The following is a 19,035-nucleotide window of genomic DNA, read 5'->3' as shown; positions in this document are numbered from 1 at the left end:
CTTTCTTCTCATCTACAGTAAGAGAGAGGCAAAGAGAGCAAGAGAGAGAGCACTCGATGGAGAGAGAGTGGAAGAGACACACTATGTGTGTGTATATTAAGCAGGGCTGTACGCTAAGCTTTTTCACTAGGGGCACACTTGCCCCTAAATGAGAAATTGAGGGGCAAAAAATATTTTTTAGGGGCACATTTTTTAATAACAATTTTACCATTATAGTGAAAAAAAATATGTTCCTCCTGCCTCATTACTGTGGTCCTTTTATTTAACATTAAGTGCTTTTGTTGTCAGGTTTGTATCTTTTATAATGAACCAACTGAACTTCGTATTACCACAGCTGCAAACATTTCTTCTTTCATTGATAACGGTGTATTAACAGTGTTCATAGTCAGTATCTGCTGCACACTGCAACACAGCTCTAAGACATACACTAAATCATGCTCTCTGTCACACACACACACACACACACACACACACACACACACACACACACACACACACACACACACACACACACACACACACACACACACACACACACACACACACACACACACACACACACACACACACACACACACACACACACACACACACACACACACACACACACACACACACACACACACACACACACACACACACACACACACACACACACACACACACACACACACACACACACACACACACACACCACACACACACACACACACACACACACACACACACACACACACACACACCTCTCCCCGGGCCCCTGTCCTGTAAGGTATTGGCTTGTGTTGCTACACAGACACATTTGTATGTTGCACCATGGTACTTCCTGGCTTACAGAGTACAGACTAGTAAACAAACACTCAGTCTCTTATTATATGTGAACTAAAGAGTACAAGGTTTACACAACAGCCCCCACCCCTTGTTTTATTGTATTTGTACCTGTACTACCTGCTGTCAGCTGTTTATCTCTCTCTGTGAGCTTGATTAGCTAGCGTTAGCTCCGCGGCTAACCCTGAACTAAATCAATGACTAGGTTCTAAAGCATTTCGAGTAGTTTTCACTGCACATAGAAGTAGCCAAACAGCGGGAGCATTTCGGGAGTATATAACCAAAACCCAGGCAATTTCGAGCCCTTGGCTTGCCTTAAGGAATCAAATAGTCTGCCATTAGCTACATGCTAACATGCTAACGTTATAACGGTCGGGAAAACCTGGCAGCGATAAGGGAATTGAAAGTCACAGGCACGCGATTCCAGGTGCCTGTGACTTTCTATGAAGAAATGAGCTATGAAGAAACTTTACTTTTCGTCATAGCTAAATCAGACAGTCAGCCAGTCTATCAGAGTGAGTGCTCAGCCTTGGATAATTTAGGAGTGAAATGCGAATGCAAGGCTTGAAATCACTACTCGCAAGCCCGCCCCCAAATATTATTTACCAATCGCAACGGCCAATTAAAGGGGCAATTCGCGATAATCTCATAGCAGTGTACAGCCCTGTTAAGGCTGACCCCTATTAGTCGATTAGTCGACTAATCGGTCGAAAGGAGCCGTAGTCGACTGGCCAACCTCTTAGTCGAATATATACTGTATATAAAAAAAATTATAATAATTTTTTTTATCATTCTTTCCAAAAGAGAGGATGCCTAGAAGCGTGGCTAACGCTAATGGTGCACATACCAGAGGCTAACTGCCTACGAAAACAGGCACAGAGGCACTGAAAGAGGATTTCACCCATCTAATGAACACACTAGACTAGACAAATATCAAGATGTATCCATCAGTGGACCAATTGCATGCTTTTGCAGAGGACAAGAAGCCTTCAGTCGACTCCTTCAGATATTAAGCACCCCCACAGCCCAAATGGAATGATAAAAAAATAAAAAAATAAAAATATATATATATATATATATATATATATATATATATATATAAAAAATATATAAATCTCTTTCTTTTTTCTTTTTTAGTCGACCAATAGTCGACTAACGGCAAATTTTTGCCAATCATAGTCGACCATCCAAATCCTTAGTCGGGGACAGCCCTAGTGTATATATATTAGAGCTGGGCCGTTAACGGTGTTAACGTGCTGCGTTAACGCAATACTAATATCGCGCGATAATATAATTGACGCAGTTAATCTAAAAAAAAATTTAAATTTTTTTTTTACCTTTATTTACCCAGGGTAGGTTCGCTGAGCACAGATGCTCTTTTTCAGGAACGCCCTGCTTCACATTCACACAGTTCCATTCACACCTGGGAGCTGCGCAGTACAACCACAGTTGACACCATTGGCCACTGGAGCAGTTGATTTGCATCGGCAGGGTTTGGCCCTGTCTGGCACCCAACGGGAAAAATATTATAGGCACTATAAGTAGACACCGCTACATAAAACAAGCTGGTCTGCTTGAGTGACTGGTGGAAGAAGGAGAAATAGAGATTGGACTGATTGAGTCAAGCCATGTCACATAGTTCAAGTTTGAAATGCTTCTTTCTGTTTTGCTCCTGAGAGTGTGCTAGATACTGTACTGTACTGGTAATATTATTTATTTGTGTTAACTTCTGAATAAAACAACTTATTAAACACAAGTACATCTTATTGAACATTATTTTGATATTTCATTACCAATTATCATAGCAAAACAGCTTTTTAAAACAGTCTGTAATGCATTTTGGAAACGGGAGATGGGCTCATGGTGTAATGGGCCACCTGGCCTGAGAAACATGAGGAAAGAAAAAGTAAGGACTTACTTCTGGTCATTATTTGGGTAGAACACACATATTTTGAATGCCTTCGGCAGATTTTTTTTTTTTTAGCCATTTTAATCTAGATTAAATCCAGGATTGCAGATAGATTAATCTAGATTAAAATGTTTTATCTATGCCCACCTCTAATATATATACATACAGTATATATTATGTATGTGTGTGTTGTGTGTGTATGCAGTACCAGTCAAAAGTTTGGACACACTTTCTCATTCAGTTCAATGACAAAGTGTGTCCAAACTTTCGACTGGTACTGTATGTGTATGCGTGCGTGTCAGTGTTAATTTAGTCAATGAAAATGATGACTAAATATGGTCCTCAACTAAGCTTTTTCCCCCCAACAAAAACTAGACAAGACGTCACGTTAATGGAGATCATGTGACACTAACGTGACGAAATTATTCATGCAATGTCGTTGACTAAAAACGATGACACAAAATGTAGTTTGCAAAATAAAATCTTGCTAAACGTTTATTCAACTTCAACGTCAACACTGTTTACTTGCCAGCTAATAGGAACTCGTTTGCCGACAGGAAAGTAACAAACATACGGTAATTGTCCATGCGGAACCCTTATTTCCAACACATCGTTCCGTGGGTGAATTATTGTAATGTTCTGGGGTTTTGTGTGTCGCTCTAGTTGTATGGTCTTAGGGGTATCACTGTTATGCTGGGGGTGTTGTTTCCCCCCGGGAGATATGGGAGGACGGACCGGATGTTATGTTGTTGTTGTGAAGCTAGCATATTAGCAGGTAGCCATGTTGTGTATGAGAAGGGAAGTATCAACTTGTAAAACCCCATATTGAGCTGGAAATAAAGCACTAGGGATGTCCGATATTATCGGCCTACCAATATTATCGGCCGATATCGGCATTCAAATGTGATATAGAAAAATATCGGTATCTGTTTAAAAAAATATATATATATATATATAATTTACATTTCTATAACCTTTATTTACCCAGGCAAGCAAGTAAGAACAAATTCAGATTTTATTTATTGTCAAAAGTAGGGGGGGGGGGAACCCTGCATATATCGTAATCGGTTGATATCGGTATCGGAAATTAAGAGTTGGACAATATCGGTATCGGTAAAAAAGCCAATATCGAGCATCCCTAAGCACCATACAGAAAAGGAAACTCGCTACATTATGTTGATCCACCACAATAGAACACATTGAATAGCTTACATAAGTCTAACCAGCTAGCACTAACGTTAGCTAAAAAAGCTCACGCCAACTTATGAGGCTGTAACAGAGTGGCGAGACAAAAAAAAAAAGACTAAATCAAAACTAAACAAAAAAGACAAACGAAAATGCTCAGATCTGTAGTTTACTAAAACTTGACTAAACGAAAAATAGATAAAGGTGACTAAATATGACGAAAACGAAAGAGAGCATTTGAGACATGACTAAGATGAAAACTAAAATAAAAAATAGCTGAGGAAATTAACACTGGTGCGTGCGTGTGTGTTTTGTGTACCTTGCCATGCTGTCCTATCCTCTCGTAGCAGATGACCGCGTCCTCCCAGAGCTCCAGCTTCTCATAGATGAGCAGAGCAGAGCTGCTGCAGCCCAGGTCGGTCAGCAGGCTGGCCAGCTGCCTCTACAGACACACAGAGGGACAGTTACAACAGAGGCCTTTCACACAATGATTGGAATGACCATTTCAAGATTCAAGAGTTTATTCATCACATACATACCAGGGCATACAGTGAAATGCGGTTGGCCTGGCCCGCTACGATTGTGCAATAAAACAATAGTAATAGCAGTAATAATAATAAGATAACTAGAATACACATGGTAAATAGACATGTTAATAAATCACTTAAAGGCACTGGATCCTATGTACACTCCATGTTGGAAGAGACAGTGGTTGCTATGTGGGAAACAACTGTGGCTATGTGTTGATCCTATGTACACTCCCATGCTGGAAGAGACAGTGGTTGCTATGTGGAAAACAACTGTTGCCATGTGTTGATACATGAGCAGTACATCCACAATAATGTAATACATTGGTGTTTTAATAAAACCTGACCCACCAAATGGAACCATCTGGAAAGTCATCCTTTGAAACTGTTTGGAATAGGGCCGGCACTTAAAAATACTTGGCAGGTGATTGGATCTAAACCACACCCGTAGCTGCCAGTAGTTCCTCAAATGATGCCGATTGGTCTGAACTAGGGATGTCCAATATTAACAGCCTACCGATATTGGCATTAAAATGTAATATCGGAAAGTATCGGTTTAAAAGATATATATATTATTCTTTTTTACATTTATTTAACCTTTATTTACCCAGGCAAGCAAGTAAGAACAAATTCTTATTTTATTTATTGTCAAAAGTATGCATAATGTTTAGGGATGTCCGATATTATCGGCCTACCGATATTATCGGCCGATATTGGCATTAAAATGTGATATCGAAAATTATCGGTATCGGTTTTCAAAATCTTTTTTTATTTTATTTTGTTTACATTTATGTAACCTTTATTTAACCAGGCAAGCAAGTAAGAACACATTCTGATTTTATTTATTGTCAAAAGTATGCATAATGTTGTTAATTCCACGACAAGATATATGTAATGAATGGGGGGGGGGGGGGGGCCCTGCATATATCGGTATCGGTTGATATCGGTATCGGAAATAAAGAGTTGGACAATATCGGTATATCGGTTATCGGTAAAAAAGCCAATATCGAACATCCCTAGTCTGAACCACTGTGATTCGGGCACAAGCACATAACTTGAAGCCTGCCAAGATGGATTCCTGTGTGATCTTACAAAACCAGCTGCTGTGCAAGGTTAGTTTTATTACTGGTATGCATGACTGGAGATGTAAGTACCTAAAGTTGAACCCAAAATAAGTTTGACAACATTTCTAAGTTTGATATGCTATTGCTGAATCTTGAATCATATTTGATCTGCAACGTCTAGTTTGACCTGCATTTCGTTTGATGGTGCACCATTGCTTGATGTGCGATAATTATCACATTTAATAAACAAAATAGATAAAATCTTGTTACAGGCACATACACAGCCTGTTGAGAACAGGACTGAAACAGAGGGGTATAGCGGCTGCTAGAATGCATAATCTGAGTGTTTTTCTTTACAGCAAAATACATTTAAGACACGTTTAGGGGACCTCAAATACCTATATTAACTTGTTGAAAAGGACTACAATATGTCCCCTTTACACATAACATTTGACACAGGTAAGCTGAAGTTCACACCGACATCCAACTTTATAACAGCCAACACAAACACATGGGAGAAAGAATAGGTCAATGTAAAATGCCATACATACTGAATTTTATCAATACTTACAACTATACACAAAACTGCTTCACCAGCAAAGTCTTGTTGAAACACAAATATTCACTGAAAAGGTTTTTCATGCATACATTTATCCACTATAGTCAAGACTTCAGTTGGAGCACTGTTCACATTTCAATGTGCTGTAAATTAGCAAGCATACACAACTTCACAAATCCTTGACCCACAAACAAAACTGCTTCTACAGCACAGTAATGTTTAAACTAAGATATTTGTTGATAAACCATATTGTTTATTCATAACGTTACGGTTTGTAAACTGTAGGAAATGTCCAGCTTACATAGATTGAACTGGTCTTAGACAAAGTGCCATGTCTGTGAACTGCCACTAGGGGCAGATTGGCTAACCCTGGATGAGTGAGTGAGTGAGTGAGTGAGTGAGTGAGTGAGTGAGTGAGTGAGTGAGTGAGTGAGTGAGTGAGTGAGTGAGTTTTCTTTCTTATGATCCAAATGTTTCCAATTCAGGGAATTTTGGCCAATTTGCACAACGTTCTACCATGTTGCTACCTCTTCTGTAGAACATTTAAGCCACCCATCACCAGCTTTGGTTACTTGCCCAATGTTGTAGTACTGTTGTGCAACGTTGTACAAGTTACTTACTGTAGAAACCGCCATGGGGCAAGTTTGTCGAGCTAAGAAAGCTGCCACTGAAAACTGGCCAACCTCTGCCAAAAGCTTCACATTATATATATAAACGATCATGAAAAATAAACAAGAGCCATCATGTGCACTATACTGTATATAAGGAAACAAACAGGAATCCTGCTCAGTTAATTATTACAAAGTCTCAAGAGTGCGAATTTAGTCTCTAGAGTGCTATAAAGACTGGACAGTGAAGGAAGAGGAGGGGATGCGATTTACTGTAGGAGATGAGAGGAACAGAGATACATTATGTTCTGTTTATTGTATGCATCAATGTACAGTACCAAAATAAGAGGGAGAGAGAGGAAGAGAACGAAAGAGAGGGAGCGATACAAAGATGTATATATATATATAGAAAGAGAAAGAGAGATATATGTAAAGGGGAAGATAGAGAGAAATAAAGAGGGAGAGAGATAGAGAAAGAGGGAGAAAGAGGGAGAAAGAGAGAGAGGGGGGGTGAGAAGGAAGAGAAAGATGTGCGACAGTTGAGACAAGCAACACTTGAAAATACAAACAAAGCAATGTTAGTTGTTTCAAGTGTAGCTCTCCTCTCATCTGTTCTATGGTGAGGATGAGTTAAGAGGAGCAGGAGGAAAATTCTGTCATATAAATGCATGGATTCTCCCACTCACTCACACTCTCCAGTCAAGATGAAAACAACAAACCAATAGCAAACTATTACGCAGACAAACATTGCACAATGTGTGAAAACATCATCTGAGTGCACAATCACACACACACACACACGCACGACACATGTTTTACTATCCTCGTGTAGACTGTCCATTGACTTACATTCATCCCTTCACCTTAACCATAACCACAACATAAACCAAACTGCACTAAAATAGTGCCCTATCGTTGTGAGGTCCCACAAATTTCCTCACAAGGATAGAAAGACAAGGAGAAATCCTCTCAAGTGCGGACATTTAGCCTCCACTAGGATAGGAAAACAAGGTGTTTTATGTTGTCCAAACCTCTACCCAGTCTGCTGTGCCCCAGCTGCCCTGGCCTGGCTGCTACACCCGGCGAGAGCCCACTGCCCACGCTATGCTGGGAGCCAGGTTAACAGAGGCTCCTGCCAAGCAAGAAGGGCCCCAGATGAACAGCACTCTGCTCTGCCCCTGTGATAGCCATGGCTAGGAGATAAACCCAAAAGCTATCAATACAAACACCCACACAAATACATGCACTAATACATAAATGCGCACACACACACTGGTTAGTCCAGACTCTCTCTCTCTCTCTCTCTCCCTCTCTCTCCCTCTCTCTCCCCCTCTCTCTCCCTCTCTCTCTCCCTCTCTCTCTCTCTCTCTCTCTCCCTCTCTCTCCCTCTCTCTCCCTCTATCTCTCTCTCTCTCTCCCTCTCTCTCTCCATCTCTCTCTCCCTCTCTCTCTCTCTCTCTCCCTCTCTCTCCAAGGTGGTAATGTTTCAGACTTGTAAATTTGCACTGTGGCGTTCAGCAGTGTTTAGGCTGCAGCCATCTTCTCGTTTCCCATTTCAATAAACATTTATTTGAAGAGCTGGGATGGAATGATGGATGGGGGGATGGATGGAAGCAGGGAACAAAATAACCACACGCCATTCGCCAATGGCCTGTAGATTTAACGTCTGGCGACTAAAAATAATAGCTCTGCCCGCCATCTGGCGTGTAGTTCATATCGATACTCTTATTTTGAAAATCCTGTGCGGGTCTCATTTCCGCCCCAAGCGCAGATCCAGTCATAATATCTGGGCTCCGGCAGCTAGCAACGTTCAGGTTCATATGATACTCTTATTTTGAAAAACCCTGTAGCAACTCCGCGAGTCATATGATATCCGCCCACTCCGTGTTTCTTGAAAACAGAGTGCTTCTGAAAGCAGAGCAGAGTTAACACAGCAGTGCGCCTACAGACTCAAAATAAGTCTGTGGTGTTTTTTTTCTTCTCACATCGAGTCAAATGCATCTACATGCTTTGCACCGTCGCCATTCCTTTATGCCCACATCGCCCGAAATTAACGTTTATGTACCAATCACTACAACGTTAACGTAAGCTAACAAGCTAATCCTGATCAGACGAGGCAGAGCCATAGTGAACAGCAGACAGTGTGGACTGAGGAAAGGGAAATGGGGGGGGGGGGGGGGGACACACACTCTCCCCTTCCCTGTGTGTGTGTGTGTGTGTGTGTGTGTGTGTGTGTGTGTGTGTGTGTGTGTGTGTGTGTGTGTGTGTGTGTGTGTGCGTGCGTGCGTTTGGAAAGACGACGAAGTCACTAGTCAGGACTCAGGACAGGAGTATATTATAGTAAACTGAGGATTACTGAGGATGGACAGATAATGTTGATATTCGAATATAAAAAAGTTTCGAGAGAAGTGGAAGTTTGAAGACAGACTACAATATAATGCGGGGGTGGTGAGTTGAAACAGTGTGTGTGTCCCTTCTATGTTTCAATAAATTATTTGCATTTAAAACTATTAACGCTGACTCATTCCTTCAGTCCACTCAAAATTATGCTAATATTCCTTATGTTGTTTATGATATTAATTGAAAATAGCATATGAGAGTATTATATAGTAATAATAACACATGGCGATATACTAAAAAGCTATTTATAATTTTTGGCTGGTAAAAAATCTGCCCGGCTGGCCGTTTTTAAAATCTACCAGCCAAATGGCTGGTAAGTCAAAAAGTTAAGTTTGTTCACTGGATGGAAGGAGCGAGGGATGGATGGAAGGAGCGAGGGATGGATGAAAATATAGAGGGAGGGAGGGATGTTGGGAGGAAGGGAAAGAGGGAGGGAAGGAGGGGCTGTAGAGAGGAAGCTGAGGTAATTAATTAGGCTGATCTGAATAACCCCCTAAGTATGATAGGAGAGGGAGGGAGAGAAAGTGAGAGAACTAAGGGATGAGAATGGAGAGTAAGGAGAAAAAATAGGCAGAGAGGAGCAATAAATGTAAGGGAGGAAAGGGGTGAGGAAAAGAGGGGAAGGTAGACTAGATAAGAGACGGTAGAGACGATGGGTACAGATTAGGGACGAGGGGTAGAGATGTAGAGACGAGAGGTAGAGGGATAGAGACGAGGGGTAGATGGGTAGAGATGAGAGGTAGAGATGAGAGGTAGAGATGAGATGTAGAGATGAGATGTAGAGATGAGAGGTAGAGATGAGATGTAGAGATGAGAGGTAGAGATGAGAGGTAGAGAGGTAGAGATGAGAGGTAGAGATGAGAGGTAGAGTTGAGAGGTAGAGATGTAGAGATGAGAGGTAGAGATGAGAGGTAGAGATGAGAGGTAGAGACGAGGTAGAGATGAGAGGTAGAGATGAGAAGTAGAGATGAGAGGTAGAGTTGAGGTAGAGATGAGAGGTAGAGATGAGAGGTAGAGAGGTAGAGTTGAGGTAGAGATGAGAGGTAGAGATGAGAGGTAGAGATGAGAGGTAGAGATGAGAGGTAGAGATGAGGTAGAGATGAGGTAGAGATGAGAGGTAGAGATGAGAGGTAGAGATGAGAGGTAGAGACGAGGTAGAGATGTAGAGATGAGAGGTAGAGATGAGAGGTAGAGATGAGAGGTAGAGTTGAGAGGTAGAGTTGAGAGGTAGAGATGAGAGGTAGCTGAAAGGATGGATGAAAATATAGAGGGAGGGAGGGATGTTGGGAGGAAGGGAAAGAGGGAGGGAAGGAGGGGCTGTAGAGAGGAAGCTGAGGTAATTAATTAGGCTGATCTGAATAACCCCCTAAGTATGATAGGAGAGGGAGGGAGAGAAAGTGAGAGAACTAAGGGATGAGAATGGAGAGTAAGGAGAAAAAATAGGCAGAGAGGAGCAATAAATGTAAGGGAGGAAAGGGGTGAGGAAAAGAGGGGAAGGTAGACTAGATAAGAGATGGTAGAGACGATGGGTACAGATTAGGGACGAGGGGTAGAGATGTAGAGACGAGAGGTAGAGGGATAGAGACGAGGGGTAGATGGGTAGAGATGAGAGGTAGAGATGAGAGGTAGAGATGAGATGTAGAGATGAGATGTAGAGATGAGATGTAGAGATGAGATGTAGAGATGAGAGGTAGAGATGAGAGGTAGAGATGAGAGGTAGAGATGTAGAGATGAGAGGTAGAGATGAGGGGTAGAGATGAGAGGTAGAGATGAGAGGTAGAGACGAGGTAGAGATGAGAGGTAGAGATGAGAGGTAGAGTTGAGAGGTAGAGATGTAGAGATGAGAGGTAGAGATGAGGGGTAGAGATGAGAGGTAGAGATGAGAGGTAGAGATGAGAGGTAGAGTTGAGAGGTAGAGATGTAGAGATGAGAGGTAGAGATGAGGGGTAGAGATGAGAGGTAGAGATGAGAGGTAGAGATGAGATGTAGAGACGAGGTAGAGATGAGAGGTAGAGATGAGAGGTAGAGATGAGATGTAGAGACGAGGTAGAGATGAGAGGTAGAGATGAGAGGTAGAGATGAGAGGTAGAGACGTAGAGATGAGAGGTAGAGATGAGGTAGAGATGAGGTAGAGATGAGAGGTAGAGATGAGAGGTAGATATGAGAGGTAGAGATGAGAGGTAGAGATGAGATGTAGAGATGAGAGGTAGAGATGAGAGGTAGAGGGGTAGAGATGAGAGGTAGAGATGAGAGGTAGAGATGAGAGGTAGAGATGAGAGGTAGAGATGAGAGGTAGAGATGAGAGGTAGAGATGAGAGGTAGAGATGAGAGGTAGAAGGGTAGATATGAGAGGTAGAGATGAGAGGTAGAGAGGTAGAGATGAGAGGTAGAGATGAGAGGTAGAGATGAGAGGTAGAGATGAGAGGTAGAAGGGTAGATATGAGAGGTAGAGATGAGAGGTAGAGGGGTAGAGATGAGAGGTAGAGGGGTAGAGATGAGAGGTAGAGATGAGAGGTAGAGAGGTAGAGAGGTAGAGATGAGAGGTAGAAGGGTAGATATGAGAGGTAGAGATGAGAGGTAGAGATGAGAGGTAGAAGGGTAGATATGAGAGGTAGAGATGAGAGGTAGAGGGGTAGAGATGAGAGGTAGAGATAAGAGGTAGAGAGGTAGAGATGAGGTAGAGATGAGAGGTAGAGATGAGAGGTAGAGATGAGAGGTAGAGATGAGAGGTAGAGATGAGAGGTAGAAGGGTAGATGAGAGGTAGATATGAGAGGTAGAGATGAGAGGTAGAGATGAGAGGTAGAGATGAGAGGTAGAAGGGTAGATATGAGAGGTAGAGATGAGAGGTAGAGATGAGAGGTAGAGATGAGAGGTAGAGATGAGAGGTAGAAGGGTAGATATGAGAGGTAGAGATGAGAGGTAGAGATGAGAGGTAGAGACAAGAGTGGAGAGAAAGTGTCCCATCTTCCCAAACAGCCTTTCGCCATTTGACTAAGACTGTCTTGTAATCCATGCCAGTACATCCACACACACACATTCACCTCCTAACCTTATGTCACCACCTGTCTGTCCACCTAAGCACAGGAGCCAAGCTTGCATCACCTCACCTGTCACACTGTAAATCCAGGGATTCAGGCTATTATCACACACACACACACACACACACCTAGAGCCTTGCCTGGGGGAGGCAGGCAGCATATCACGTCCTACAGGGGATGTTCGGGCCGATAAATGTGAATTTATTCCTCTTCCTGTCAGCGACCTGCATCATGTGACCATGGAGACATGCAAGTCAGGAGGACGTGACACCAATGACAACACAAACAGACCAGATGATGAGACGCGGAGCGGTGTGTTCACACTCCTCCTCCCTGCTGCTTGTCTTAATACACTACAGCTTCTGGATGTACAGTAACACCTTGACGAAAGGCAGGAAGAAGCTCAGGGACAGTGTTGCATCGTTTCTAAGGGGCAGAGCCCTACACAGATGTTTAGAGTTGATACACATTTAGATTTTGAGGTAAATTCGACTTTTGATTCTAAATGTGTTAGAACTAGAATATATTCATACTACATAGCTCTAATTATCCATTATTGTGCTAATAGAAGTAGCCATACTATACCACCAGTTAACAGAGACAGAAAATACTTATTACCTGTAGGCAAGAGACAAGGACAATTGTTGACAGTTTTGAGTTAAATGTTTTCAAATGTAAAATTCTGTATTGAGATCGTTATACCCATAATTATTACTTAGAAAGGGACTTATTTATTTGTCTGAAAATAAGACAATTCCGTGTTAACCAGCAACTCTGCGCGCACACACACACAGCTTAGTATCATGCAGGGCACGCCTCTCTCCCCAGTGTGGTGAAAATGCATCACCGCTGCCCCTGTGATTCTCCTCTGCATCGCTTGCACGTTCAATTCCCCGGGCGGCAATAGGGCGCCTTCAATTCCAGCTTTATTGCTGTTCTCAGTTATTACATGCCGCCTGGGTGATGTCTCCTCCCAGACTGATCCCCTCCCCCTCTCACTTACACCTCCTCTCTCCCTCTCTCTCTCTCTCTCTCACTTACACCTCTCTCTCCCTCTCCCTCTCTTTCTTACACCTCTCTCTCCATCTCCCTCTCTCTCTTACACCTCCTCTCTCTCTCTCATCTCTCCTCCTCCTCCCATCTCTTTCTCACCTCTTATCTCTCTTATACATAATGTATCTCTCTCACTTCATCCTCTCATCTCTCTCTTCCCATCTCTCTCTCCCTCTCTCGTATACATAAATTCTCTCACTTCATCCTCTTATCTCTATCCTCCTCCCATCTCTATTTCTCACCTCTTATCTCTTATACATAATTTCTCTCTCATTTCTCTCTCATTTCATCCTCTCATTTCTCTCCGCCCATCTCTCTCCCTCTCTCTTATACCTCCTTTCTCGCTCACCTCATCCTCCCATCTCTCTCACCTCTCCCCTCCTCCCCCATCTATCTCTTAAATATCTCTCATCTTTCTCCCTCCCTACTTCCATCTTTCTCCCTCCCTACTTCCATCCCTCTCCCTCCCTACTTCCATCTCTCTCTATCTCTCCTCCTTATCTCTCTCTCTGTTTGCAGTATATACAGTTCAGTGTCAGTGTGCATGACATGGGTCTGTCATCATGTATAGTTTGTTTATCTACCTTGTTCCTCATTAATCTGCTTCTGCCAATAAAATAGACACATAGATAGAGCGATAGATAGATACAGAGATAAGGGGATGGGTAGATAAAGACAGAGAGATACAGTGAGGGATATAGAGATAGGTAGATACAGAGATAAAGCGATAGGGAGATAAAGATAGATATAGAGTGAGGGAGAGAGATAGATAGAGATAAAGCGATATGGATGGGGAGATAAAGATAGAGATACAGTGATGGATAGAGATAGATACACATACATACATACATACATACATACATACATACATACATACATACATACATACATACATACATACATACATACATACATACATACATACATACATACAGAGAGATACATTTAGAGATAGAGATGAGAGAAAGAAAGAGACAGATTCATAGACTGATATAACAATGTGGATGTATAACTCATAGCAGTCATTCTAGGAGTAGGCTGCGGCACCTGAACAATGTGACATGGTCCAATAGGAGGAGAAGAGAGACACACAAAAGAAAGAAAGAAAGAAAGAAAGAAAGAAAGAAAGAAAGAAAGAAAGAAAGAAAGAAAGAAAGAAAGAAAGAAAGAAAGAAAGAAAGAAAGAAAGAAAGAAAGAAAGAAAGAAAGAAAGAAAGAAAGAAGAGAGAGACTGGTGGTGTGGGTGTGTAAGTCGTGACAGGCTGAGCACCTGAACAATGTGATATGGACCAGTAGAGGGAGAATAATTAATTTAGGATCCTGAGAAGGCAGAGGGTTTTCATCCCATCTTCATTTCTATTTAAAAGATGTTACGTGTCAGATTTCCACTAAATGAATCACAGTAGAATGAAATGGTATACGGCTATCGACGCCGAGCCCTTGTGAGCTGTTTTCGCTCTGCAAATTACATCTTCTCTGCTCTCCAGTCTACCAGAAAGCAACTCTTGATATTTCACAGAAAAAGAAGAAAAATCCCACCCAAAACTCCCCATAATGTACCGCATGAAAGCAAGAAGCAGCCAACTGAGATAATTGATTGCCAGGGGTATAGCGATCTCATTACAGAATTGATGATTTGAATAACATTTACGTTGTATATGCTGTATACAGTGTAAACAATACAGTATCGACAATTGAGTACCTCATACGAAGAACCATACGTTTTCAGAGTAACAATGTTTTCAAACTTTATTATCTAAAGATGGTAAGTTAGAGTGCTGTGTTCACAGTCATAGTAAACGACAGTAGAGGTTGAGTAGTTTTTGGTGATACATCTCATTCACACACCGAGTGATTTAGATTAAATTCACAACTACAAATACATGAGCTGTCCAAGAAATTAAAAACTGACCTACAGTGGTGGCCAAAATTATTAGAACACTTGGCATATTTAAGAGGTTTCAGTTGTTGTTCAATTGGCCATTAAAATACCCATAAAACTAATTAAATATATACAAAGTCATCATTATGCTCTATAAACCATAGAATAGAGCCATCATAAGGAGATTTATGTAATTTTCCTTACAAAAAACTAGCTAGGCCTATTTCACTGTCAATGTCACACAATCATGTTCCTTCACAGTCCAACACTTTAGACCACCATGATGCCACCAATTCACACCAGACCGAAAAGGGAGAGGTAGGAAAAATAAACTTTCAGATAAGTGAAGCATCTCATAATTCTCAGTCTAAAGGACCAAAGAAAGACCTCACGAGAACTGCGCGACAAGATCAACAACACAATGACTAATGGTGCAACAGTGTCTTCAAGAACTGTGCATCGGAAACTGGGAGAACAAGGACTTTACATTACAAAGAAACCATTACTGAGAGAGAAAATTATAGTGAAACGCCTGATATTTGCAAAAGAACACAAGAAATGGACAAAGGAAGATTGGTATAAAGTGTTGTGGAATGATGAGTCCAAGTTTGAACAGTTTAGCAACAAGCGAAGAGTGTATGTTAGACGGAGGAAGGGGGAGAGATATGAAAATGAGTGTCTCTTGCCAACAGTTAAACACGGAGGGGGTAGTATTATGGTGTGGGGTGCCATTTCAGCCTCAGGAACAGGTGATTTAGTGAAAATTGATGGCATCATGGCTAAGAAAGTATACCACAACATTCTGGTGAGGCACGGAGTACCATCTGGGAGTCATCTTATTGGGCCTGGATTTATTTTCCAAGAGGACAATGACCCTAAACATTCTTCAAACTATTGCCGGAACTAACTGCAACAGAAGGAATCGGTTGGAACATTGAAAATGTTGGGCTGGCCCCCTCAAAGTCTGGACCTTAACCCCATCGAGCAAATTTGGGGCGAGTTGGACAATAAACTGGACAGATATATTATACATTCAAAGGAAAGCCTTTGGCTTGAGTTGCAGAAGGCATGGGATAACATTAGTGTTGAAGTTCTCAGGAAATATATTGACACTATGCCAGAGAGATGTGCTGCTGTAATTGCTGCAAAAGGTGGACATACCAAATATTAAAGGAAAACTCACAACGCACACATTTTGGGAAATTTGCTTATTTGCCATCTACCCTGGAGTTAGACAAGAAGATACATACCTTTTTCTTCTCTGTGCATGCAGTAGGAGTAGGAAGACGCGCACTGTTAGCCTAGCTTAGCGTCAGTCACTGGAAGTAGGTTCCTCCGTTAGCCTAGTTCCCAACACTGAGCATGGGCGAGCAGGTACTTGTCGCGAGCAGAGAGCACGCGTGTGTGCATTTGTGGCGTGTGTGTGTAAACAGCGGGGCGGAGAGGAGAGTAGGAGAGAACGCCACGAGTGTGCGCGTGTGTGCATGAGCTGCTCGAGTGTCTGTCTGTGTGTGTGTGTGTGTGTGTGTGTGTGTGTGTGTGTGTGTGTGTGTGTAAACAGCACACAGCCGCATATGGAGGCAGAGAATAGAGGAGATAGGAGAGGACGGCAAACAAGATCTAGGCTAACGGAGGAACCTACTTCCAGTGACTGACGCTAAGCTAGGCTAACGGTGCGCGTCTAACTCCAAGGTAGATGGCAAATAAGCTAATTTCCCAAAATGTTAGAGTTTTCCTAAGTGGATAAAACAGTAGGACTCACTTCATCTGATATTTGTTGTGCTCAGAGCAACCATCTGCATGTTTCATGAACATTAGGAAATTAAATCATGTTTTGGAGGCAAGAAAATGTCAATGTTTTCCGGTCTGTCAGGTGTTCTAATAATTTTGGCCACCACTGTATATGGTTCTTCAGTGCAAGGCTTCAATTCTCCTTCCCTCCTCTCTTACCCAGGTCTCATACTTTTCTCTCAACGTAACATTTGGTATGGTACGGCCACTGCATAATGTTAAGGCTCACTTTCATCGCTTATACAACTTCGAAATAAGATTAATATTTTTCTGAGGCAAATTGTTCTGTATAGTATATATAATATAATTAGAGCTCTGTAGTATGAATACATTTTAATGCATATACTGTAACGCTAACGTGTTTGTATCGTTACACGCTGACTGATAGTATAGTAAAATTAAAGTAAAATAGTCAAATTAAATAAAAAAAGAGGAATGCCACGTGTGCTGCAAAATAAGCCTCGTCCTGCAAGAGAAGGCCCTTTGCTTCTTTAATCTCTTAGTTACAACAACTTTGTGTAATAAGCTAGGCAGGGTTGTACTTATAGGTGAGTATTTCCAGTGTTCGGTATTTGGCAAAACAATTCTACACGATGGTGGCCTAATGGGCAATAGAGCACATTAAATACTTAACCTGCAAACATAAGACTGTTCTGACAGCACAGAGTTGATGTAACTAAGATTTGTTGGGGAATACTTTTTTTAATGCATAGGTACAGTATATCAATGACACGAGGTTCACTATGGCATTAAAAAGTTGCTAAAGAGCTGTAGAGCAGAATAAGTAGTTGGGTCGACCAATCAAATTGGTTTGGGGTCAAGGGAAAACATTCCAGCATGCCTGCTGTCCTTTTACATCATTTTGACAACGTGACTGATCAACAATGACTGACCCCCCAACGCAACATTAGCGCCTTGAACAGTCTGTGTAAAAGAGCCTTAGAGACTCGTGGTATTCCGCTGTAGACATCTTGGTAGGCAAACACAAGTGATTGTAATCAAAATACCATGTGATTATCATTAAATGATAACCGTGGCCAAGGAACTGTGTGACATTGCACCCATATTGGTAGGCAAGAAAGGTCATGAGGAAACTCTAAATAGAGAGGGTGATGTGATGACCCCAGAGTGCGCCGCAGCCTCTATTAGGAATGCAGATTACATTTGAGGAATTCTCACTGCAGTATCAACCCCCACATTGTGTGGTTTATTCAATGCATTTCTAAACAGCTGAAAACACAGGGGACCTCCAGCTAAAAGTGGCCAATAATAAAAATGAGCTGCCATGGGGCTGTCACATCTGCACTGCGGAGGAGGAGAGAAACTGGATATATGTGGCAGAAAAGGGTGCTTACTACTACTACAACAACAACAACACCACAAACAGATGCAGCCACGCTCAAACAAAATGCTCTTTTTCCGGAGGCTTTCTAGACAAGCAAAAACACATATCACGTTCTTTCTGTAGGATTTCTAGACAAGCAAAAACACCTATCGCATTCTTTCTGGAGGGTTTCTAGACAAACAAAAACACCTTTCACATTCTTTCTGGAGGGTTTCTAGACAAGCAAAAACAACTATCATCCAATCCTCGTCTCCCTAAAAAAAACGTGCACACACACACACACTAACTGTCTGTGGCTGATGAAGGACAAAGGCGTCCTGTATTTTCGTCGCCCATCTCACAGTCTAGATCACCTTTGGCTGTCTAGCGGCTTGTCTACCTGTAACAGGGCCATTTCTCTAGATAGATGAAGACGCACGGCCTGAACGCCACATGTCCAGATTGTATCGGGCTCCTGAAGCGAAGCGGCTAATGGCAGATGACTGGCCCGCAGTGATCGATGGTGACAGATATGGAGGGGGATGACGTGGAAAGGTCTCTTTTGGTCTGAGACAAAGACAAAACAAACTCTACGGCTTTGATGGTATGGTGGTGTCCCACAAATATCAGAACTGCAGACAGCATTGTTTCTTGTTGTATTGTTGCACTGAAAGGAAATGGAAAAAGAACCTCACCTGATTTGACGGATTTGACAAGGAGGAGACTGGCGTTTTGTGTAAATTGGCCACACGGCGCTAAATAACTAAAAAACAATCCTCCTACTCTCCTTTTTTCTTCTTCTTCTCCTTCTTGGTGTATTTCCTCCAGGTCTATTTTATCATCTGTGGTCAAGGGTCAAATGGTTTATT

At 42.0% G+C, this 19,035-nt stretch overlaps 1 protein-coding gene across 1 annotated transcript in view; it reads right to left on the bottom strand.

The window, feature by feature from the left end:
• ttc27 (tetratricopeptide repeat domain 27) overlaps positions 1-19,035 on the bottom strand; it is a 427,052-nt gene that overhangs the window by 93,529 nt on the left and 314,488 nt on the right. Inside the window, exon 12 of the mRNA XM_084322115.1 lies at positions 4,239-4,361. Within this exon, the coding sequence (XP_084178241.1) occupies positions 4,239-4,361 (123 nt within the window). The remainder of the gene's footprint in view (positions 1-4,238; positions 4,362-19,035) is intronic.

Source organism: Notolepis coatsorum (genome assembly GCF_963971535.1).
Source record: "Notolepis coatsorum genome assembly, chromosome: 9".
Taxonomy (NCBI): domain Eukaryota; kingdom Metazoa; phylum Chordata; class Actinopteri; order Aulopiformes; family Paralepididae; genus Notolepis; species Notolepis coatsorum.
The sequence above is the reverse complement of the archived record's forward strand: the minus strand, read 5'-3'. Positions and strand labels throughout refer to the sequence as shown.